Raw genomic sequence first — 26,328 nt, forward strand, 5'->3', positions numbered from 1 at the left:
GAAGTGACCACTTCAAGAGATGCAGAACCCCAACATATAACTTCAAAGACTCAAACCCTAAATCCCATTTGGTGTCTGGAAAAGGAACATTAGACGGGAAGGTTGAGTGCCCAAGGGGGAGGGGGGTCCAAGGCCTGCTAGTCTTCCTCCTGGGTGAGGGAAATAACCTAGACCACCTGCCCTGGAGCGCCAGAACCTGCCTGCTTACTTGCCAACACCAGTGTGCCCTGTTAGGAAGAGTAGAGCATTGAAGAAAGCAAGGTCGCTTGGGAATCCCTATGGTGAGGACTCCATGTGCGAGCTGTGAGGATTCAGCTGTGCACAGATCTGGCTGCGGTCCTTGTGAAGTATTGTTTTTGGCGAATCCTGTATGTCAGGAGAGGGCCAACGTAGACTGAGAGGTGTGTTGAGTGCTGTGCGGATCTAGCCACGACTGTCCCGCAGCGCTGCTGTGGACTCGTATGCCTCAGGGGGACACGGGTAAAGTATAATTTCCAGGAGTGCCAAGACTTGTGACGGTCTGGGACATGGCTTTAGGGCTAAACGAGCAGCAACATCTCCATATGCCAGGATGACGCTGCCGGTATCAGTGTTGCCAAAGGATTTGGACTGCCGCACAAAGGAGAGACACAGGCTCGGACTTGGGGGTTGGAGCCAGAGCCAGTCAAGAACTGAAGAAAGGAGTCCTCCCACCACTGAGCAAAGTCAACTTACCGCGTCTGCGCAAGCAGGGAGCTGCTCCGACATCTGAGAGATCTCTAGCAGCGCCAACCAGAAGAAAGAGCCTGCGCTGCCAGGTGTTGCCGCATGGCAAGAGAGCAGCCCAATCTCTCCGAACAGAGCAGGACTCGCAGGTGCGCGTTGAAGGCGCCTGCGTCAGTGCTGACCTCTTCCGTGCTGTGAGAGCAGGGGAGCCCTGACCTGGGCCTGTTGAGCCCTGAGGGACTCGCTTCTAACGGTGCCTGCATGTGCAATGTCCTGCAAAGTGATACTGTAAAGTTGGACACCCTACACTACAGGTATGTGGGTGGGTGATCCCTCCCACCACTATCCCTAAATCATACTGTACGTAACCCAGATCGCCATTTGTAGTGTTTTATTTATTTCCTGTGATAACTAGTCTGTTTGGTGTGTTGTTTTTTTTAAAATTACCTCTACTTATGTAAATAGGAAATCCCCAAAAACAAATGCTTTATGGCAAGAAACAGTACAGTCTAACGTATTGCTTTTTGTTTCTGTCCCTCTGCAGATAATGTTTAATCATGAACTTGGCGACCCTTTTATTGTTGTACACAGTGTCTCTCTTATGAAACCCGACTGCCATACAGTGGAGGCCCTGCTGCTTCGAATTGAAAAAGATGAATCGGATTTGGAAGGAAGTGGATTTCATGTTGCGTTGGAATGGGTTGCAATCGCACATGCTAATAATTCCGGTGAGTTTTTTTCTGAACGCTATAAATGTTGATTATGGATGAAAGTGCAATGGAAATGTAACCACAACGCCGCCTGCGCAATTTGCGCATAGTATGTATTTATAGGTTATGAAGTGATCCCCAAGGACCTTATCTGTTTTTTGATTGGAGCAGTCGGGTCTAATACAACTATACAATGATTCTAGTTTTTACTAGTCTTCATCAGTGCTTGACAATTTAATAATTATATGTCTGAGGACACCATGATGTTCTGAAATTGGAATGCTCTGTTTACCACCCCAACAATAACCAATACCAACACTGTTAAACATGTATATATTGTCACGCTTAAACATGTATGTAATTTACCCAAATATTGTGATTAGATTTTATTGTTTCTCACAAACTCTGGTCTCATTAGCTTCCATTAATTGAAAGAAAGTCTATTACTGGGTATAACACTAATAACAAGGAGGCGTACAAAGCAAGCCTCGCAAACTTTAAAAAACGACTCCTTTAAACCAAAAAATTATACTTTGCAGAACAGATTAATGAGACCAAATCCTCCTCAAGAGAACTGTTTAAAACAATCACCAAGCTGACGAACCCTGATAGAACCCAAACACACAGCAGCCCTGTACTTTGTGAATCACTAGCTTCCTTCTTTAGAAACAAGGTGGAAGTCATCATCATCATCTCCTCCTTTACCCAACAGCAAAGAGGAGGGGGCGGAGGTCTTAGTTAGGCCATTGCCCAGTGCCTTAAACTCTGTACCTCTACTAGAGGGTTTTACACTATTTGAGACGCAAGATTTAATCAATCTCCTAATGGCATCTCGATCCGGATCTCCCCTGGACCCCTGTCTAGTGTCTGTGATCAAAGGCGTCCCTGAGGCCATTGCCTCCATCCTTACTCCTCTGTTTAATATCATCTTCAACTCTGGCCATTTTCCCAAATCCTGTAAATCAGCCTCAATACTTCAGCTGATTAAAAAAGCCAAATTTGGATCCCCTGGATCCGAACAATTAGAGGCCTATCTCACGCCTCCCACTGCCGGCCAAAATGATCGAGAGGGCTATGAACGCGCAACTTAGCACATTCATTCAGATCAACTACGTGCTAGATCCTACGCAATTCGGCTTTCGTGCTGAACACAGCACAGAGCTAGCCCTGATCAAATCTACGGAGGAGTTTTGGGAGGCGGTAGACCAGGGCGGCGCAGCAATCCTGTTTATGCTGGATCTGTCGGCAGCCTTAGATACGGTCCATCACGAAGTTCTGAAGACTGGTTATCGGCTGCAGGGATTCAGGGCAAAGCCTAGAATCTTTTGAAATCTTCCCTGGCAGACAGAATTGAGAAGGTAAATGTGGGTAGGAATAGGTCAAAGCCGTTTTCCCTTCTTAGCGGAGTCCCACAGGGGTCTTCCCTTAGTCCCACACTCTTTAATATCTATGTGGGCCCGCTGGCAGCCCTGATAAGATCGTTTGGGCTCCAGTTAACATCCTACGCGGACTACACACAAATTGTGTTGTCCCTACAGCGAGGCAAAGAAGTGGAAACTGGCCTAAGATGCCGTGACTGCATGAAAGCTATTGCCGGCTGGATGTCCTCAAATTGCCTGAAATTAAACCCAGGTAAAACGGAGGTCATTATATTCAGCAATAATCCTAACCTCTGGACGCCTGACTGTTGGCCTGAAGAAATGGGAATGCCCCCAGCCCCTACTAGGAAAGCTAAGAACTTGGGGGTGATCATCGACAACAAACTTACTTTTGGTGATCAGGTTAGCAGAGTTGTCTCGACAAGCATCTATCTCCTCAGAGTTTTGAGGAAAATAAAATTCTTTCTACCTGAGGATAGCTTTAGGATGGCAGTCACAGCGCTCATTTTGTCTTGGCTGGACTATTGCAACAGTCTGTATCTGAACATTCACAAGAAACATCTCAGACTCCAGCTGGTGCAAAATGCTGCAGCCAGTTTGTTAACCGGCATACCTAGGTTTGTCTCAGTTAGGAAGGAGCTTCGGCATCTCCACTGGCTCCCGGAAAACAGCGTGCACAATTCAAAGTGCTTTGCACGGTTTTTAAGTCTTTGACGGGCAGTGGCCCTGAATATCTGAGAAAACGCCTTCAATGGTATGTTCCTGGAAGGACGCTGCGATCTGCAGAGTCAAAGCAAGTGGCCATCCCCGAATGAAAAAAGCCAATTGGGGTGGCAGAAGTTTCATCACTTGTGCTGCTGAAGCTTGGAACAACTTACCAGCCCATCTCAGCAATGCTGCCAAGCTCCTCTCCTTTAGGAAGGGGCTGAAAACATGGCTGTTTTCTGAATAGCCATCTTCATTTCTGGTAACCAGTTAGGCACGACTTAGCGCCAGGACACCTTTTGTAGAAGTGTGCTTTAAAAGCTTATTAACATAACACATTATTGTGGGTTCGGTGTACCCTGAAATTTTAGACACCTCCAACTGTTAACTTAATCAGAATGCCCATATTTACTGGATGGAAGAGTGTGTTAAACCCCAGTTTCATGAGTCAATGTGCCCTACGTTAAGACCCCTCCCAATGCCTCAAAATATCCGAGTGAAATCAATTAAGTAAATGGGTCCACTGCATAACTGAGTTCTAGATCAACAGAAAGTTTAAGGGTTTTATTACAAAATTCAGACCGTAAGTGGTACAGAGTAAATGTCTTGAAGGCTCTCATGAAAGAGGTAATGCAAATTCAGAAATTATTCTAATTCCCAAGGGGGCAGCACAATTGTGAGAGTTGTGAAAACAGACATCATCCCTGGTAGAACAGGAAAGTCTTCGGGCTCACCCCAAATCAGGGTTTTTAAAAACTTTTTTTTGCATATAAAATTGACAGAACTATAGAATCACAGTGGTGTGAGCAAATGCATAATTGAACCACCAATTCAGAACACATGAAAAAGTAAGCATCATTGCCTTTACTCCTAAGCACTATCCCACTACTTGAATAATTTCTCTGGCCCCTCTATTCTAATTTCATACAGAGATACTAGAGCAAACTAGATACATGAACCACAGAGTTTTACATGAATGAACAGGACACAGTAAACAAACGCAAGACTTTTGAGGTTATAGTTGCAGTTTGACTGAGATGGAGAAAGTTCGTTGAGAGCAACATAACAAGAACGATGGAAATAAACCAGTATATCTCTGGTTAAGTGTGTGCTGCAGAGATTGCGAGGAGAACTGAAGGCTGTGGGGAAGAGATGACCGACCGGGATTACTACCATTATGAACAAGATGGTGATTTATACCTCAACTGAGGCCTAGTCAATCCGCATCAGAAAAACATACTTTTATACATCATAGAGAATTAACCCCTTGAATGCCCATGACGAGCTGGACTCGTCATGGCACACAGTTCTCGTGTGCCCATGACGAGTCCAGCTCGTCATGAGGCATTCCCTTGGAAATCCCTCTGGTGCGGTCACCAGAGGGATTCCCTTTCATTCAATAGCCTCGGGAGCTGGGGAAGAGCTTCCCCAGCTCCCGAGGCGTCCCCCCCCCCCCCCCCCCCCCCCCCGCTTTCCGTGTAATGACGATCGGCGCGCACGTCGCGCCGACATCATTACACTGAAACTGAAATTAGCCAAGAGGTTCATTTCAGTTTCACTTTCTACGTGCTATCTCAGCCCCCTGAGCACGTAGAAAGACGGGAGAGGCGATCCCCAAGCACGGATCCACCCACTAGACACCAGGGAGGGGGGAGCGGCCCCTTGGGCAAGGGCCTTTGCTCCCCCCTGAAGACTTTGACACTATTTAGTCTTTTTGCCCTCCCTGGGGGGCAGATGGGGGCCGTAGCCCCCAATCTGCCCCCACAGTGGGGCAAAAAGCCCACTAGACACCAGGGAATAAAAAAAAAAAAAAAATAGGGGTGGGGGCTGCCCAAAACGCCCCCACCCCACCCCCCAATTATCAGTCTTTCTGCCCCCCCGGGGGGCAGATGGGGTATTGGCCTCTAATCTGCCCCTTCGGGGGGGCAGAAATCCCACTATACACCGGGGATTTGTTTTTAGTTTTTTTTTTTAGGGTGGGGGCTGCTCAAAACTGGCACGCCAATGCCCCCACCCACCTGCCATCATTACAGCCTTTCTGCCCTGCCAGGGGGGCAAAAAGCCCACTAGACACCAGGGAATTTAAAAATAAATAAAAATGTTGGGGGCTGCCCAAAACGGGCAGGCCCATGCCCCCACCCCACCCCACCCCCCAAATATTAGTCTTACTGCCCCCTCCCCCCCCCCCCCGGGCGGCAGATGGGGCATTGGCCTCTAATCTGCCCCTTCGGGTGGGCAGAAATCCCACTATACACCAGGGATTTGTTTTTAGTTTTTTTTTAGGGTGGGGGCTGCCCGAAACTGGCACGCCAATGCCCCCACCCACCTGCCATCATTATAGCCTTTCTACCCCCCTGGAGGACAGATGGGGCATTGGCCCTAATCTGCCCCTTCGGGGGGGCGGAAAGCCCACTAGAAACCAGGGATTGTTTTAGAAAGTAAAAATAAGGGTGGGGGCTGCCCAAAACAGGCATGCCCATGCCCCCACCCCCGCAATCATTAGTCTTTCTGTCCCCTCTGGGGGGGAGATGGGGCATTGGCCCCTAATCTGCCCCTTCGGGGGGCGGAAAGCCCACTTGACACCAGGGATTTTTTTCGCGCAATTTTATTTAGGGTGGAGGCTGCCTGAAACTGGCACGTAAATGCCCCCACCCACCCGCACCATTACAGCCTTTCTGCCCCCCTGGGGGGCAGATGGGGCAGTAGCCCCCAATCTGCCGCCCCCCCCCCCCCCCCAGAGGGGCAGAAAGCCCACTATCCACCAGGGATTTTTTTTGCGCAATTGTTTTTAGGGTGTGGGCTGCCCAAAACAGGCACGCCAATACCCCCCCCTCCCCCCCCCCCACAAAAATGAGTCTTTCTGCCCCCAGGAGGCAGATGGGAGCTGTAGCCCCCAATCTGGCCCCCCCTGGGGGGGGCGCAAAATGCCCACTAGAAACCATGGATTTTTTTGTTTTATTAGTGTAGGGGCTCCCCAAAATGGGCATGACAATACCCCCACCCCACCCCCCCTTGACTGGCTCTCACCAGGTTCTGTTACCCAGAATCCATTGCAAACCTAAAAATGTGTCCAAAATAACTCATTTCCCCACATTTCTGTGATGGAAAGTTCTGGAATCTGCGTGGGTCCACAAAATTACACCCACCATGCGTTCCCCAAAGTCTTCCGAGAAAAATGGTACCTCACTTGTGTGGGAGGCCCAAGTACCCGCGACAGCTAAGGGTCCAAAACGTAGTGCGCCTCAACGGGTAAGGGTCCTAAACGTAGTGCGCCTCACTACGCTTTGGACCCTTGCCCATGGCGGGTCCTTAGGCCTCCCACACGAGTGAGGCACCGTTTTTATCAGGAGACCCGGGGGAACGCTGGGTGGTAGGACATTTGTGTCAGCCCCGTGATGCCACAACTTTCCCACACAAACAAATGTATGGTTTGCAGGGCATTCTGTGTAAGGAAACGTTGGGGGATCCATGCAAGCCATACCTCCCTGGAATCCCCCGGGTGTCTAGTTTTCAGAAATGTGTGGGTTTGGTAGGTTTCCCTAGGTGGCAGCCGAGCACCGGGCCAAAAACCCAAGTGACCCCCCCCCCTTGCAAAACCAGGTCGTTTTGCGATAGGCTATTTTCATGTCGCCTCACTACGTTGTGGGCCCTTGCCTGTCGCGGGTACTTGGGCCTCCCACACGAGTGAGGCACCGTTTTTATCGGGAGACCCGGGGGAACGCTGGGTGGTAGGAAATTTGTGTCAGCCCGGTAATGCCACAACTTTCCCACACAAAAATGTGTGAAAAAGGTGATTTTTTTTTCAGCTAAAATTGAGGTTTGCAGGGCATTCTGGTTAAGGAAACATTGGGGGATCCACGCAAGCCATACCTCCCTGGAATCCCACGGGTATCTAGTTTTCAGAAATGTGTGGGTTTCATAGGCTTCGCTAGCTGTCGGCAGAGCTAGGGTTCAAAAACTACAGCTAGGCACTTTGCCAAAAAAGGTTCATTTTTCACTGCGAAATTGAGGTGTCCACGATGCTTTTTGCGCCGTTTCCTGTTGCGGGCACTAGGCCGACCCACACAAGAGGTACCATTTTTCTCGAAAGACTTTGGGGAACGCGGGGTGGGTGGAAATTAGTGGATCCACGCAGATTCCAGAACTTTCCACTAGAGAAATGTGGGGAAAATGTGTTTTTATTTTGGCAATTTTGTAGGTTTGCAAGGGATTCTGGGTAACAAAACCTGGTGGGAGGCAGTCAAGTCACCCCATCCTGGATTCCCCTGGGTGTCTAGTTTCCAAAAATATATAGGTTTGCTAGGTTTACCTAGGTGCCGGCAGAGCTAGGGTGAAAAAACTACAGCTAGGCACTTTGCTAAAAAAGGGTAATTTTGCATTGTGAAAATGTGGTGTGTTCATGTTGGGGGTTTTGAGCCATTTCCTGTCGTGGGCACTATGCCTACCCATACAAGTGAGGTACCATTTTTATCGCGAGACTTAGGGTAATTCAATTTTGTAAAGGAACTATTACCTATTGACTTTCATTTGGAAGGCAGAAATGCATCGAAAGACCTTGTGTAAAAAAGAAGTCATTCTAAAAAATGACTGATAATTCTCATGCTAGGATGAGTATTTCCAATTTCGGAAATGTGCAAATATCTACTGTTTCTAAACTCTATTTTGTTCCCATTTCATAAATACATAGGTGTCTTTCATATAGATTTTTCTATGTACACATTTTTACAGAATAATTACTATATACCCGGTACATAATAAACAAGCATTTACAATGCATTACGTCTCGCACTTGCGAGTTTGAGCTATTGGTATTATAAATTACAATAGCTTAAACTCTCGCAAATGCGAGACCTATTGCATTGCAAAATTTTTTTAGTAATTTGACTTTAAAGTCAGCCACGCACCTTTCGTTAGAAGAGCTGCATCTAAAGAAAGGGGCGCAGCCGCCATTAAAGTGAAGGCGCCACATGGGGCGTTTTTACAACAAAGAGCATCCGTTTGTCAAGTTGACAGACAAAGGCTTTTTTTTTTTTTTGTAAAAGTGCCCCATGCAGCAGTTTCACTTTAATAGCGGCCGGGCAACTTTCTTAAGAAGCAGCTCGTCTAGAGAAAGATGCGTGGCTGACATTAAAGTCAAAGAGTCGTATGGGAAGCTATTACCAAAAGAAATTGCAATACAATAGGTCTCGCATTTGCGAGAGTTTAAGCTATTGTCATTTATAATGCCAATAGCTCAAACTCGTAAATGCAAGACCTATTTCATTGCAAAGAAGCGGCCACGATCCAGGGCTGCTTTGAAAGTGAAATCGTGCATGGCGCGCTGAATGTTTCGAGAAAGCACGTTGTGCCTGCAGTACCAGAAACTCATTAAAGAAAATGGTGCTTCTAGACTAAAATAAACGTACCATGTAACAGCAGAAGTAAAAGGGCCAGTCCTCCTGGGAGGTTACAAATGAAGACAAAGCAGCACTAAGGAGGGACTAACAAGCCTATTAAAGAATCAGAAGTCAGCATTTATTAAGGACAATGGCAAAATAGGAGCGGGGAGTGGGCGGGGCTTCAAGTCCATACTCTAATACAGCATGTCTCGCAGCGCATGCGCTGCCCAGGCCCGACATAAAAACCGGTGTAACCCATGTGCTGAGAACAGGAAAGGGACAGAAATTTAAAAGAATAAGCTAAACAATACTGTAAATATAAAAATTTCTTTTAAAAAAGCTTAAAACATTTTCACAAGAGCCTGCAAATATTATGAAACCTAGTCCAGTTACACTATCTGGCACCAAAACATTATACGATCATTAACCAACGTAGCAGCATAAACATGGATCAGATTTAACTTTGTCCCATTTACATTCCACCCAAGACATTTTTGTCCTGGGATTCTATCAGTAGTACAAAATGAATCTAAATGCATCTAGAAAGCAAAACTGCAGTGCGGCATCTCACGAGAACTTAAAAGTAGCGCAGCTTCAAGGCAGCGTATTACTTGGACAGATTAGGGAAACTCCAAAGTAGCCTACTTATCTTGGAGGCCAATGCATCGGGTTCCGTCAAAAGTCGATGGTGACGTTTTGAAACACCAACTAATAATCCAGTCAAAATGTAAGGCAGTTAAAATCATCCATGCCTGCCAGGACACACAACACTGGAGTCCTGTTTAATGAAATCTCAAATGCTGGTTAACACTAATGCTATTGGTACCGCTACGACATCCCTACAATAGTAACGCATTATCTTTTCATTGTAGATCTCTAAAACCATACTACGTTGTCTTGTCACAGCCCGTTTTCAAGGCATAGAAGCTTTGATGAAAAGATAAAACGGGGGGGGGGGGGGGGGGGGGGAATGCTTGGAGGGCAGAGCAAATGGCTACCCAAAAGCGTCGCTCCGTCGGATCGGAGAGGTTGAACAGCAATCCCGAGTGAACCTTGCAAAGGAAATGGGATCCAAAAGAGGTGCAGTGCATCAGAACCACTACAGAATCCAGGGACACTAACAAAGATTCCCCAATCAAGTATTGGATGAAAATCAAAGGAGATACCGTAGTCCTGGGAGGAAGAGCAAGATGGCGTTCACGATGACGCGAACCCGAAAGTGAAACTGTAACACGGAGGGGATAGAGGCACGAGAACATGCAACACTTCCAGCACTAGCAAACACCGATATCCCATAACTGAAGCCAGGACACCACTAAACCCTAATAACGACGAGTGGGCAACATGCGCCGACACCGATGAGCAGCTGCGAGCAGAAAAGTCACGGCGACAGCGGGGACTAACGTTGCGGGAGAGGCTGCCAACTCTGGCATACCCATTAAAAATCAGGCACACGCGATCCAGAACAAAGTTTGACCGTAGAGAGGCGTGAGAGTACATGAACGCCAGAGGAGGGCCAGCTTCCCGACAAAGGGGAATAAAGTGGAGGAGAAAGTGAAACCACTGACTCCTAAAAATGGCGCCGAGACCTGCGATCTACAAGCGAGGAGTGAAAGCACCATAGCAAGAACGCACACACCAGCGACACACCTCTGTTACTGCCTGGGACTGACGGAGCCTCGTCACACGCCTGTAGCCGCTCATGCCTGCCGGCGCTCAGCAACCCTCTGCAGGTCATCCGACAACTGTGAGTAGATAGCAGCGGCAACGATAGGGTGGCTGAGTGAGAGCAGACGTTTACCGAGGGGGCGTAGGCCGACAGAAAGAGCAAGCGCACTGGAGCCTGAGCTCGAAAGGGTCGTCTCAGTGAAAGCAGGAAAATAAGGCTTCATAGGCGCGACCGATGTAAAATTTAAGTTAAAGTGGGGGGAAAAAAAGGAGAGTGAGACCGCAACAGACACACACTTAATACATCCCAAACAAGACCAGCCCGGCGGAGCGTGGCGCGCGCGCTTGGCGGGGGCGCGCATTCCAGGCGGGGGAGCGGACCCTTTGAAGTACGATGCCAAATGGATTGCATGGCGGCACGATGCACGTGATTGTGCGCGTGCTCGCCATGCAATCCGCTTTTCAGAGCACTTTTGGGAGCCCCTTACAATAGACCTAAAAACCATTGCAAGTTGCTGCTCAGTTTTTGGCTCTGGGTTCGTCTGGTTCTTGGTGAACCTACAAGTCCTATATATAGGCTGTCCGGAATTCGGTTTAAACCGAATCTAAACGACAGTACACCACCAGATGAAAATCAGCTGACCCGGTTTAAACCGAGTGTCACTGATTTTCATAGTTGACGGGGGAGAGGAGCTGTTGTGGTCTGCCGTCTCTCTGACTGCGGCCGCACTCGAGTACTTCACAGGTCTTTAAAAAGACCATTTACATAATGAGGCTTTGTTCTTCTTTCGCCCCTTCTCAGAGCCCCTGGGGGCGAGGCTGCGCGCAGAAACAGTCTTTGAATGAAAACCTATCGTAATGATGTGCACGCGCTGGTGTCGTGATGCTGTGATGGCCCATATGGTGGACGCCACTCGGAGCGTGGGTAAAATGTCAGCAAGGGTCTGTGTGTTTCCTAGATGCACCCCGGCCGATATCGAGGGTCCTCGATGCAAAGACCCGGTTTATCGAGGGAGACTGGAGAAACATATGAAGAGACCATAACAACAAAGCTTTCTTTGATGAAAGTGGAAGATGTCAGGTCAGTAGTACTTCTGAGAGGTTGGGTGGACTCCTCCCCAGCCCAGCGTGCCTTTCAGGCCACTGCGTGTCATGAAATCTCAGTTTTGCACGTATGCTAGTCCCCTAACAGGCCAGCCCTCCTCTGCCAATAGCAGAAAGCAGTTCCTGCAATCAAATGAACTTTCAGAAGCACTGATGTCATCGGATCCGCGCCAGCACTAAACACAAACACACGGACATTCTCAATCGGTACGGATCAGGAAAGTATCCCTCACTTGGTAGCAACAATCCCATTATTATCCTAAATTGTTCTCCAGCGGCCGTAGGTGTACTGGCAACTTTTCTCAAGGCACTGATTCTCTTAACTCCACTGCAGTTGCATCTTGGCCTCATCTGCAAACACACACACATGCGCACAGCCACTCCTGCCAACTGCGTGCCTCCTGGACTACCCAGAGCACCTCGGTATCACATCCTCAGTACTGCGGGCATTGTCAGTACTTGTCAGGTCGAGTGGACATTACTGATGCCATTGCGGGTCCAATGGTGCACCCCCGCCCTCCCACGAGAATGAGAAAAAGCAAAAACAGCAGGGAAAGTGGAAGGAATGGACAGGATAAAAGCATCACAGGGCACACGGGGTGGGCATTTAGGGGGGAAACAGAAAACGAGGAAGAAAGCACAAAAATAGATGCACTCTGACGGAGCATTGAAGGATAATGAGGACGTTCTCTGAACGTGAACAGCGGTAGTTCCTCTTTCATCCTTTACTTTTGCTTGCTCAGGACTACATTAGATTACACCTCTCCTGGACATGTTTTTTGTCAAATTCATCCCCAGCTACGGCCTCCGTGCCCTCACCACAGACAAGTGCACCAATCGCCACTTATAAGCGACTGAGTTACATCATTTGATTGTTCTCGCTATGCTTTGTGGGACCTGTAGTTTTTCACTGCCTTGTGCCAGTATTAGTTTTCAAACGCCATCATACTGTCTCTTGATGGCCAGGACTGGCTGCTTGTGTCACACATGGCCTGAGGTACGAATCACATATTATGTCAGCTGTGAAGCTAGCCTCCTTAGCACTTCCCAACGTCTGTTGATTTTGTTTTGCACCTAACTCAAAACTAGAGCCAAATTTCCGGGGGGGGGGGGGGGAGGGGGGGGACTGCATCTTTAAGCAATAGGCAGAGTGAAGCTGCAGGGGCTCTTAGAAGGGGTGAAACAGCGAGGCCTCATTAACATGCAAATGGTCTTTTAAAGACCGTGAAGTGCTCGGGTGCGGCTGTGGGTGCCCGGGAAGCGTCTCATCCGGGCTGACACACACGAAGTGGGAGGTGGGGGCTGAAGCCCTTTGAGTCCAATGGATGTTGCACGCCTGCTGTTTGCACATCAAAGGCCAATGCTGGCTGGTTCTTTAGTGAGAAAAGATTTTATCAAGGGCTGTAATGTTGTTGGAGTTGCCACACTGAATGGGTTTTAAGACTGCGAATTGCGGAAGATCACAAAATGTTAGGGTGACACTGAGTTTCAAATGTGCTTCTCTATTTGCAAATGTATCAGCTCTGTCTGTAATGCCACACACTGTTCGATGTTTGTTTCGTATCCATTGAATCGAAACTGTGCCCCACAATGCAGTTACACGCACTGCATTTTAAGAATGAAAAAGCCTGCTAGTAAAATTAACGAACTCCTGCCAGGGAGTGTTGTCAGGCACATGGGGAGGGTAATCTCACTGACCCCTACTGCTCACACCCCCTCACGCACCAAAGGGCTCCTGACATCTGCGAATAAAGCCCACATTAAAGAGGCCAAGTAACAGTGACTCCCTCCCCTCGGTTGGGGAGCCCGTTTTGTAGCAGTGCAGCTGTTTTAAAAGCACTGCAGAGGTCCTTGTATTCAACAGTTTTCAGGCAACAATAAAAGTGCCAAGAATGGATAACTCTGGTAATTAACATACCTGCAGGAGAGAGACTGGAGTTTTGTCTGGTGGCAGTGTGGAGTCATCTAAGGTAGCGCGGAGGGTTACTATGTCTGCTGCAAAGACTATGTACTAGGCGGATCACAGAGCAGTATTTTATTTCTAATGCTCAGTGGGTACTGCTTTTGTCATAGAGGTCTGCTTGTGTAGGAATAAAACTTAGATGGTAAGCGCTCCAATATTGATTATTAATTTTATATACAGTCAAATTTATTTGAAGGTATTGCAGCAAGAATATGATTATTTGTGGCACTCCAGGATGTTGTTAGAGAATAAAAATCAACAGCTGAATATAAGTTGCCATGAAGACAATAAAAATTCTAAATTGAATAGATCCGTTGTAAGAATCAACCAAAAATGTAAAAAAAATATTATGGCAATTATTGATTCATTGGACTTTCGTATTTATTGAGCTGGAACTGTGCCCCACAATAGTCACACGGACTGCATATTAAGAATAAAAAAAACATACTGGTATAATTAACGCGCTGTAAGATATGAAACAGTTAATTACAAAATAAACACACACACAAACGAAGTGGCACAAACTGCATTTGAAATCAACAGAACTGAAGTACATGTTTTCCCATTTTCAAAGTTGGAATCTCTATACCATATCCTTGCAACAAAAGTCCACATAAACAAAAAAAATTATGGGGCGAAGAAACACAGCTACAAAAAAACATGCAGTAACAAGATGTGCCTGCTTCTAAAAATAAGCATTTGCAATGCAATAGGTCTCGCGTTTACGCGAGTTTGAGCTATTGGCATTGCAAATAACAATGCCTTTTATTATTTTTTTTTTTTTAAAAACATAAATAAAAGGCTTTGTCATTTACAATGTCAATAGCATAAATGTGAGACCATTTGCATTGCAAATGCTTGTTAAACCTGAGCTGCAGAATCAAAGGGCAATGGAAAGTATTTGATGACTGTATTAAGCTTCTGAAATGTAGAGCAGTATACAATTTCTGAAGAAAAATGGAAAAAGCAATAATAAAAACAAAGCGTTCCATAAACACCGGTAAAACACTGTTTCAGTTGGTTTTTATGGCGCAAAAATGAGTAACCACTGAAAAGCACTGTTTTTTTGAAGTATTGAAATCACTGGAAAACACTGAAAAAACACCACCAGAATTTACCAAAAATAGAAACTGAAAACAGGAAAGCCTACCTATATATATCCCCACAACCAGTAATGTCCAGCGAATGTAACGGTATAGTGCTTTCAAAGAGCTGTCATAATTAGAAGAAGTTACAGGTAAAAACGTTGACACAAAAGGCTTTTTTTTTTTCAACTAATCTTCAATTTATCCTATATTTAACTGTTAGTTTCTATAAAGAAACATTGATGGATCTACACAAATGACCCCTTGCTGAATTCATAATTGTGTCTACTTCTCTAAAATGTATAGCTTTCCAGGATCCATTATTGCTTTTGTACCCATTTCTACCATTAACTGGAAGGACGGTGAAAGCACAAAAATTAGCAAAAATAGGCTATGTCCCAGAAAAATGCCAAAACTGTGTAAAAAATGTTGGGTTTCTGACAATAGTCTGGTATCCCCTAAAGCTGGGAAAATGGTGATTTCAGCCCCACAAACCCTTTTTTGATAACATCTCCAGGGGAATCCACAAACCCTGAGTACCTTTAGCATTCCCATGATGTTGGAAGAAAAGGACGAAAATTTGGCGTGGATACCTTATGTGGTCAAAAAGTTACAGGGGCCTCAGCGCGCACTACCCCAAATAGCCAAAAAAGGGCATGGCACAGGAGGGTGAAAAGGCCTGGAAGCGAAGGGGTTAAATTCAAAACGAACAGTACTATAATCCGTGTATTCATGACTGTAAACCAGTTAAAATACATTCTACACATCATTAACGATGCACACAAATATAAATGCATAAAATCTTTGACATTATCAAAATGGAATGTGGATATTTTTTGATCTCATTCAGTCTCCCAAGTGAAGACGGATGACTGTACTGTGGTGGTTAAACTTTCCAGAGACTAGAATCTGAAAGAAGTCTTGATTTCTACATCTGCCCCTAATCATCTGGTTCAAAACGTTGGGCAGGCCTGCTTTTTTGGTTAGTTCTGCAAGGATCTGGATGTCCACGTGGCTGTAACCTGCCTTCTCATATCTATTCGACGAATGCTGGACAGATATTGAAGGTCCACAAGGACCATATTTGAATGAGTGTGAATCTTGATGCTAGCGTAGAGAGTATGAGTGCAGTAGACCTGTGCGAATGATCATTCTATAAGGAACCTGCAGTATATATAGATTAATGGCAAAATCCACCAGGACAATCTGTATGAAGGTAGTTGTTGCAGCTGATACAAACTGGTTGAAGCACAAACCAATTATTTTATATTGATGTAAAGATAATTGAATTGAAGCAGGAGGCAAGCTAAGCTGAAAAAGCTTGCTTTTTTCTATTGAAGACCTATTTGAGCTTGAAGAGCAATAGAGTATGATATTTTAGAATAAGTAGAGGACATGGTTTTTACGTTTCACAAAGAATCCGATAAGCCCAACAGAGCTGAGCAGGTTCGGGGAAAAATTATTTCTCTGTACCAAGCTGGGTGATTAGAATGCAGTAACAGCGATAAGGCTCGGTACTATGCCTGCAAACCGGTGTTTCCGATAAACAGTGCAAATAATTGTCTGCCATGTATATGATGGTTCATAAGTCACATCTATGAAAGTATAAAGTAAATCATAACCGAAATCTGTCTCTAAATGTAGTTGTTCAACATACTTGGTAATACCAATGTGGAAAAAAATAATGAAGTATAGAATGGGTACATTTATCTGTTGAGCTATGTTCCTCCTCAAAGATAGCATGAAGGTTTTGAAAACCACCACCACTTTGGTTATTTGGGGAAAGGCTCTGTGACTTGATCTGACAGATTCGATTTTGGCCAATCCACCTAAGAGAGGCAAATTGATGAGCTGCTGTCGGAGGTGAAACAGGACTACAAGTGAGCCCAAGACCGGAGACAGGTGGTTCTCCGGGGGTGCAGGTGTGGGCAGGTAACTGTAAAGAGGTCCACAGACCGTGCCCTTGTGTGCAATACTACCAGCCTGGCAGAACTACAACAAGTGTTTAGGGAGTGGGTGTACTAATGAAGTGTCGGTAGGAAGATCAACGAGACTGCGCTGAGGAATGGGAAGTGACCACTGAGCGGGTTTACAGACTTACCCACAGGCGAGAACCATGCCTTGCACCCTTGGGCACCATATGAGTGGCAGTAATTGAACATTTATTTTTAGCTACACGTCTACTTGCATCACTGTGAAAGATCAACATTTTGCATGGTCAGACCCACAGGTGAGCGCGCTCATGCTGGTATAGGCCTGGACTTTCTGTAGAGCGTGCAGCTCTGCTCATAGATCGAAAAGAAGGAAAGCAAAAATGAAAAAGTGCAGAAATACAGAGCCCAGGCATTTTGGCACCATAAGGTCCCTTTTTCTAGGAGAATGATCCCTATTACTCACCAATTCACTATTACTTGTTTAATCAGTGAGTGGAGGCATCTTCTTCAGATCTGCAGTTTGTGCAAAGATGATGCACTACTCTATAAACACAGGTACATCTTGTGGAATGCTATCATGCATTCCTTTGAGTAAAAAGAGAGCTTTACACAATTATTAACAGCCTTCCAATTGGCCTACTACCAGTACCTTAAAGGTTCGCAGCTGCACACTGATGATTTCCCAAGGGAGTCTCTGAGGTATCGCTACTCACTGTTTCCTCTTAGCCTGAATGAGTCATGGCCTGGGTGCAAGCAGGGCCCAGGGCGAAGGGGAATGTGTGAGGCCCCTCTAATTTACATAGGTGACACCTTCAGGGCTCTAGGAGCTGCTTTGTACAGACTCCACCTGGGCTGCAGCTTCCCTCTCTGCCACCTACAGCTCATACGGGGCTGAAGGTGTGAGAATAGCTTGGGGGCTGAGAGTTGAAACAGTACAGATTGTAAAGTGCGGACAATGGGTGTCCCGCAGTGTGTCTCAATGGGTAGCCAGGCAGGAGGCTGAATTGCAGGGCTCCCCTGCAAAATATGTCTCCTTGCAACTGCACAAGATTAAGTGTCCCCCTCCCCTAGGCCTCCCCTCACCATCCCTGAGAGGCCTAGGAAGGGTGCACCCTCCTGTAAACCCATTGCAAACAGACACCTTTCTTCAATGGGATCGGCAGGGGCACACGACGTTTGGTGGTGTGTTGCACTGGTGCGGGCCCCCCCTACTGGTGGGCTGAGTGTGAGGCCCTGGGCAGCTGCACATACTTCCCATGCCTAGCGCCGGCCCTGGGAGCGAGGCGGGTGAGCACCACGACCCAAGCAAACCGCATGAAGCTTTGAATAGGCTCTTTCCTGAGGCTTGCTTTATGTGATACCTGCAGCCCTGGCAATAACCTGTCTTCTGATGCCTTCACCTCTCACTCTAGACAATCTTTACCTCCTGTATCCTTTGGGCTTGAGCCTGTTCTGATGTCGGTGAATGTGAAGTCAGACTGGCTTCACAGACCCTCCCGTGCACACACTCTGTGCACCCCCATACAGTGTTCGGAGATATTGTTTTTACCTTTTATCTAATAGAATCATTAAGCCGCGAATAACTAATTTTTTACCTTTATCACATTATGCAAATTGTTTGGAAAGGTAGGAAGAACTTCGCATGCTTCTAAGTACATGTCAAAGCTGAGGGATGGAAAATAATTCGGAATTTTGATTCGGTTTTCTGCAGTATCCTATTTTGAGTGGTTATTTGACGGTTTTCAATTTGAATTTTTGAATGGAACCTCTGTTTTTCCCAATGAAATAATCGTTATCCCTAAAGTAGTCAACCAAAGCAAAAGTGAACTAGGTTTGGTTACAACCTTTGTTCGCTGCACATCGCCCCCTGAGTGCTCACGTAGGTGGAGTTTGGGGGATGTTTGAAAGATGTCTGGGTCATTCATTAATTATGCGCCCTTATAAAGCAATCACCATGCTGAAAGCTGAACTTGCATGTATGTAGGAGTAGTTCCGTCAGCTGTTCTACTACTTTTTAGAGACGAGCTTTATTATATCTTTGTAATACATGTAAAGCAGTAAAACTGCATTTTGGGACAAGTTGGGCACTGAAACTGGATAGCTTCCTGGACAAGGGAAACACTGGGTTTCAATGTGACTTGAATCTTATCAAGTTAAAAGAAACGAAACGCTATGGATTAACATCGTAGCACATCTCACCGATAGCAGCTCGTCTGGACCATGAGGTTCTGTGTGGTTCAGGAATAGATCCTTAATCAAACACTACTTTTTATTATTTCGGTAGTCACTTTTTTATTAGAATTTTATTAGACCTAACTTGGGTGCAGCGCTATTCCGAAGTGTGATACCGCTCTGCAAACAAAAACAAATGTTATCACGAGTCCTACAAAGACCAACACCTGTAGTAGCAAAAATATCTTCTTTATTCGTAGTCTTGTTAAAAGACAGGCACACAGCCAACGCGTTTCGTTCCCCTGTGCCTTGGGAACTTCGTCAGGGCTGTAATGATTATAGAGACACCCACATAAATACACATGTAAAATACATATATAAAATACATGTATAAATCACAAATTACAACATGTATACATAACTAACAATTAGAAGTAAAATGTAAAATGACATTCCTAAAAGACCATGGCTGGCTCAGAACTTGTAACAGAGACACAAACAAACAACAAATTCCGAAATTAAATGAAGAGTCAAATAAAAAACATTTCTTTTTTCATTTCTCAATGTGGTGCATGAGCGTTCGCAGTGGCAACGGCACAAGAATTGTAAAACATGGCCAATAAAGCCATAACAAACCACAATGCTAGTAAACAATTCATATTATTAAAGACAAAACACAGAATGCATACAAGATATTAAGAAAAAAATTATATAAACAAACTTGACAGAAAGAAAAAGGGTGAGTACGTAAAAGAGAATAACAGGAGAATAAAGATGAACAAAGATGGTGAGAAAAAAGTGACCATAAATAAACCAGATTAAGCCAAAGACGCAAGAGGCTAATTGTGAGCAGCCTAATCAATTTGATATACAAGTCCAAAACAGTCCTCAAAGACCCACCAAAAAGGGAACCACAAATTGGTGCAATAGAAAGTAGGGCATCACAAGCAATGTGAGCACCAAACGTGAATGGACCACAAATGACGGAAGGAGCGTAACCATGAAACAAGAGGAAAACAGATAAATGAATCCTCCTTACCTCAATATAAATTACTAGAGTGTCCACTAGCGCGTCAAATCAGTGCGTACAGTTCTGAAAAGACATGGGGTATATTAAACCAACCGTCTAAATAGGAACAGTCGGTAGAACACAAACACTGAGGGTTACGGGCTCCGCGGTTGTTATACCCAGATCTGTATGATTAGTAAACGATCTCAAAAATATGGAAGCAAATCAATTTACGAGACTAACAACACGTGTGGTTGAATTCAAATTATACCCAAACTTAGTAACATAAAGGTCTAAAAGGACAAACTGATCGTAACAGACCCACCCGTCATGTTTATATACTGGGGTGGGAGTAGCCATAACGTGTAACATATTGGCAGCGATATAACCACCAGTTATAAGTAATGGAAGAACATCAAATTTATCTAAAAGATAAAAAACTAAAGAAAATCAAAAGAGATGATAGGGATTACCGCGACGGACGTGTGTACACGTTCGCAAAGAAATTTGATACCGTCCAGGGAGGTGAAGAGAGAAAGAGAACCAGGGACGACAGGGAAGGGAGTGACGATGTTCAATCTAATAGTGGTGTGTCATCCTCATCAGTGAGCAGTACAGCCTCTACTACATCACAGGAGATCCCTTTAGGAGAAGGGGCTTCTTCTTTTCAGAAGGAGCTCGCAAAACTCCGAATAAGCAGCCGGCTACAGCAGAAAAAAGACCAGTCAAAACAAGGAGGGGAGGCAGGAGGTCTAAAAGTAGGTACAGGTACAGGTCGTACTTTAACAAGGAAACTGAATGTAACATCGAAACAGTAACCATGGATATGAATTTGGGAATCAACGTCACAAATGTTATTGGTGTAGACAATGGATGTGATTTGAAGGTTATCAATTTGACCAATAAAACACTTGATGATGATGAACTTGCTGTCTTGAGTAAAGGCTTGAGTTTTTGTCCAACCCAGGGGGGGGGGATCTTTCCGATGTACACATTGATCTGTACAAATTCATTAGACTTTTAAAACTCAGGGACCACTTTTCGCAACAAACACCTAAACCTAGTACTTCCCCCACAACATCTGAAGGCACCACACACACGGTGGCTGACATTCGCAATATCCAACTACTACTCAGTTTGGATGATGATGGGAATTGTGACATGTCGACCTTACTCAACCAATTTGACATAGTACAAAATAGTGATATAGATAGCGGGCTAAAGCCTAAATCTAGGTTTACTCCTACTTTCAATTATCATTCCAACCTTGATGTTTTCCATGACAGAGTATGTAAGGATCTGTACAAACTGGAAAGTAAGAAAAGATCAGCGTCACATATTAATCACAACATTACCGCCAACGAACGTAAGGCCCTGAATAGACTTAAATCTGACAACACCATAGTCATTAAGGAGGCCGATAAGGGCGGTAATGTTGTGATTATGAATCATAGTGATTACATGGCTGAAATCGCACGGCAGCTTAGCGACACTGACTGCTACCGGCAAGTTCCAACTAATCCCATCAAGAATATCACCATGTTGATCAATACTAGATTATGTGAGTGGAGGGACATTGGGCTAATATCTGAGGATGAATTTAGATATTTGAGAATTGAGAAACCCAAGTACCCCTGTATCTATGTATTACCCAAAATTCACAAGGGCGGTACTTTTCCCCCCAGGTCGCCCTATTATATCTGGGATTGACTCTCCCACTGAAAAACTTTCCGAATTTGTGGACCGGAAACTACAGAAATATGTCCTAGATCTTCCTTCATACATTAGGGATAGCAAGGACATCCTGGGTAAATTTAACAACTTTCAGTGGTCAGCTGAATTATGCTTTGTTACCATGGATGTGGTAAGCCTATATACGTGTATCTATAAGAACTTTGGGATGCTGGCTGTTCGATAATTTCTAGACCGGGAATCTGCTGATCATCATGATTCGAATGAAATGATACTTGAGATGATAGACATCATCCTGAGTAATAACTTCTTCATGCATGACAGAACGTGGTTCCACCAAATACTCGGGACTGCCATGGGTTCGAAATTTGCTCCCTCGTACGCCTGCCTCTTTATGGGGTGGTTCGAGAGGGAGCATGCCTGGCATAGATGTGCCTCCCCCTGGACGGAATACATCGTGTTCTGGGGGAGGTATATCGACGACATCATCATGCTATGGACTGGACCCATGGAATCACTGCATGATTATCAAAACTACTTGAATGATAATCCCTACAATGTGAAGCTTACAATGACATACAGTAAGGAAAGGATTAACTTTCTTGACATTGAATTTTATGTCAAAGAGGGAATGTTACAGAGCTCCCTATACAGAAAGGAAACAGCTTGCAACGCGGTATTGCACGCTGACAGCGCCCATGCCGCCTCTGTCATTAATAACATCCCCTTCGGTGAAATGACGAGGATAAGGAGGAACTGTAGTGAGGAAGACACATATCAGAAAAACGTTTTGAGGTCCAAACAACGATTTCTGAAACGTGGATACGACAGGAAGCTCCTTGACAAGGCCATTAATAGAGCACAAAGACTCAAGAGGGATGATACTTTGCGAAACAAACCCACTACATTGACCTAAAAGAAAAAAGAGGGAATAATCAGGTTTACCACTCGGTATAATAGTGACAGTGGCCAAGTGTATAAGATCCTAAAGAATAATTGGAGTCTGCTTAAGGATATTCCGGGTCTAGATGGACATTTGCCCAAAGGACCGGCCATTGCCTATCGCAGAGGAAGATCCCTACGGCATATCCTCTGTTCGAGTCATGTGACTAGCACTCTGACGACTTGGTTGCCACCCAAACCAAAAGGGTTCTTTACCTGTGGGTCATGCAATATGTGCCCATTTGGAAAAAATAAAATCACCAGTTTTGCTTATAACACACCTAAAGTACACACAATTACCCATTTTATTAACTGTAATACTACACATGTGGTTTATGTCTTGGGGTGCAAATGTGATGTCATCTATGTAGGGAGTACGGTGCGTCCTTTGAAAATTCGTATCCAGGAACATCGCAGAGCCATACTCAATGGAGATACTCGTTATCCTTTTAGTGAACACTATATGAAAGTTCATCCCGATAACATGTCATTTTGGTTTCATGGCATTGACCATGTACCGATCAACATTAGGGGTGGTGACCGAGAACTTCGAGTAAGGCAGATGGAGGCAAGATGGATTTGCCGTCTGAGAGCCACACTTATGGGCCATAACACAGATAAAGAGTTTCATTACTTCTTGGGATAATGCACAGTGAAACAACATGCTGTTCGAGGATTACACCTATGTTCTACTGATGTTATACTAATGTTGAAAAACGTTCACTTGTAGTACTATGTCAAGTGTCTGTTTATTTCTGTCTTGACAAACGTCAGGTTAACTTATATTTGCAATATCGAGTAATGATTTATTCTTCTTATTAATGTACATTGGCTCTATATGCTTTGCTGTGCTATTGACATTCTTTTCCGTTTTTCTTATACTTCTTCCTGGTTGATCATTACAGTTTGGGGAGTACCATTTGTTACTGTCAGGATAGATCATGACTCTACCCTTTTTTCCTGTCGGTTCCCTTTAATCTCTTAATCTCTTTTTAAACCTTTTAGGGCAGGAATACCCATGATTGTGGGTACCTGCGGGACGAGTTGGCCGGTGTGTTTGTCATTGGGCAAGACAACTGCCGGTGCAGGTCTGCCCTTTCTTATCACAGTTGATCTGGGGCGATATCGTTGATTATACATTCTTGGTTTTGGTGGGGCTAAATAAATACCCTTAAGGTGTTAACATGTATGGGATGCAAACAAGGTGATATTTAGTAAGTTAGGGACTGATCTTGTCTCTGATGAATTTTTTCTTTCCGGGTATCCCCGTGCAATAACATTATGAACAATCACAAATTATTATTTTAATTGGATTTGCTTTTAAATTCGAGTTACACGAAATACAGCCTTAGATTGGTCCGAATTCCTTTTGTTATCGGTACTTTTAACAGTAAATAATGCCATTTCAATATGGCCGCCACCTTGGTGTGAATACTGTTAGCAATACTCTCCGTCCCCTTTTTCATCAAAAACGCATGTGACTTTAAATGTGTTCACATGACGAAAGAACGCGCCACTCTTACATTTATGGAGGACTGTCTTCCCTTTTACGAGAACCTAACAGCTATGGTACTTTATCACGTGTTGACTGCTGAACATAATGCTGTTAAGTGGTCTCGCGGCCCGTTGTTTTTGTTATTGGTGCCTTCGGTGATGGACAATGTCACTCCAATATGGATGCTATTGCGGTGGGATTCCTGTGGGTGGTGCTCGTCGTCTATTTCCATGGCCAAGCACACGTGACTGAAAACGCGGTCACATGATAGACGGACCGCGTCCTTTTAACGTCAATGGAGGACGCTTTTCAACCCTTACGAGCACCAAACAGCCATCGAACTGTGTTGCAGACGGACTGCCGAACTTAGGTGAGGGTTATATGAGGCAGTTCATTGGCCTTACATTATATACAAATGGGCGCTATTTTATTCTTGACTTGGGTAATTCGGGCATTCTTGAACTTATCGCTTCTTCTTATGTTCTTTTGATTCTAGCAGATACACCTTGAGGAATTTCTCGTAACCTGCTCCCCGCTGTATTTAAACAATAAACTACGGGAGCTCCTTTGGATATACTTCAAGGTGAGAATTGGGTGGTGGTTATATCGCTGCCAATATGTTACACGTTATGGCTACTCCCACCCCAGTATATAAACATGACGGGTGGGTCTGTTACGATCAGTTCGTCCTTTTAGACCTTTATGTTACTAAGTTTGGGTATAATTTGAATTCAACCACACGTGTTAGTCTCGTAAATTGATTTGCTTCCATATTTTTGAGATCGTTTACTAATCATACAGATCTGGGTATAACAACCGCGGAGCCCGTGACCCTCAGTGTTTGTGTTCTACCGACTGTTCCTATTTAGACGGTTGGTTTAATATACCCCATGTCTTTTCAGAACTGTACGCACTGATGTCGTGCCTGTACGTTTATGCTTTCATTGGTCATTATCATTTGACGCGCTAGTGGACACTCTAGTAATTTATATTGAGGTAAGGAGGATTCATTTATCTGTTTTCCTCTTGTTTCATGGTTACGCTCCTTCCGTCATTTGTGGTCCATTCACGTTTGGTGCTCACATTGCTTGTGATGCCCTACTTTCTATTGCACCAATTTGTGGTTCCCTTTTTGGTGGGACTTTGAGGACTGTTTTGGACTTATATATCAAATTGATTAGGCTGCTCACAATTAGCCTCTTGCGTCTTTGGCTTAATCTGGTTTATTTATGGTCACTTTTTTCTCACCATCTTTGTTCATCTTTATTCTCCTGTTATTCTCTTTTACGTACTCACCCTTTTTCTTTCTGTCAAGTTTGTTTATATAATTTTTTTCTTAATATCTTGTATGCATTCTGTGTTTTGTCTTTAATAATATGAATTGTTTACTAGCATTGTGGTTTGTTATGGCTTTATTGGCCATGTTATACAATTCTTGTGCCGTTGCCACTGCGAACGCTCATGCACCACATTGAGAAATGAAAAAAGAAATGTGTTTTTTATTTGACTCTTTTCATTTAATTTCGGAATTTGTTGTTTGTTTGTGTCTCTGTTACAAGTTCTGAGCCAGCCATGGTCTTTTAGGAATGTCATTTTACATTTTACTTCTAATTGTTAGTTATGTATACATGTTGTAATTTGTGATTTATACATGTATTTTACATGTGTATTTATGTGGGTGTCTCTATAATCATTACAGCCCTGACGAAGTTCCCAAGGCACAGGGGAACGAAACGCGTTGGCTGTGTGCCTGTCTTTTAACAAGACTACGAATAAAGAAGATATTTTTGCTACTACAGGTGTTGGTCTTTGTATGACTCGTGATAGAGTGCACCTTCCTTCTTTTGTGAACTGTTTGACTTACAAGTTTTTTTATACAGCGGATACTGGAAGTTGTTGCACTCACATACCCATACGGATGATACATGGAAAACAAGTGCTAGACCTTAGTCAACTGTTGGTTCTTTTGTTATAAAAACAAATGTTATACCCAACTGAGAGTCGGGTGTAGAAGAGGGTGCTTTTCCTAGTTGTGTGGGATCCTTAGTAGGCAGGCGCCGTGACATAGGGAGTAAAAGGCCTCAACCACCATGGTTTGGTGCATGCACTGTGGCCCTCTGAACGGGATTCTGACACATTATTTCTGTTTGTGAGCTGCATAAATACTTTACACGTTGCCTCGAAGTTAAGCCTGACTGCTTTTCATGCCAAGCTACCATGGGATTAGCACAGGTGATTTTAGTGACTTTTTGCGGGTTCCCCTGCAAGGGATTGTGGCTGTTGCTTGACCAAGGGTCATACCCCAGTCAACCAACAACACAATTTCTCACAGTCCGCATTTCTGCATGTTGGTGACCCAAGTCAGTTCTTGCTCAGAGACGCTCTTC

At 44.7% G+C, this 26,328-nt stretch overlaps 1 protein-coding gene across 1 annotated transcript in view; it reads left to right on the plus strand.

Moving 5' to 3' along the window:
- NUDCD1 (NudC domain containing 1) overlaps positions 1-26,328 on the plus strand; it is a 489,494-nt gene that overhangs the window by 150,055 nt on the left and 313,111 nt on the right. The window contains exon 4 of the mRNA XM_085605088.1: positions 1,250-1,433. Within this exon, the coding sequence (XP_085461214.1) occupies positions 1,250-1,433 (184 nt within the window). The remainder of the gene's footprint in view (positions 1-1,249; positions 1,434-26,328) is intronic.

The sequence above is a fragment of the Triturus cristatus genome, chromosome 5_1 (assembly GCF_964204655.1).
Source record: "Triturus cristatus chromosome 5_1, aTriCri1.1, whole genome shotgun sequence".
In the NCBI taxonomy this organism is placed as follows: Eukaryota; Metazoa; Chordata; class Amphibia; order Caudata; family Salamandridae; genus Triturus; species Triturus cristatus.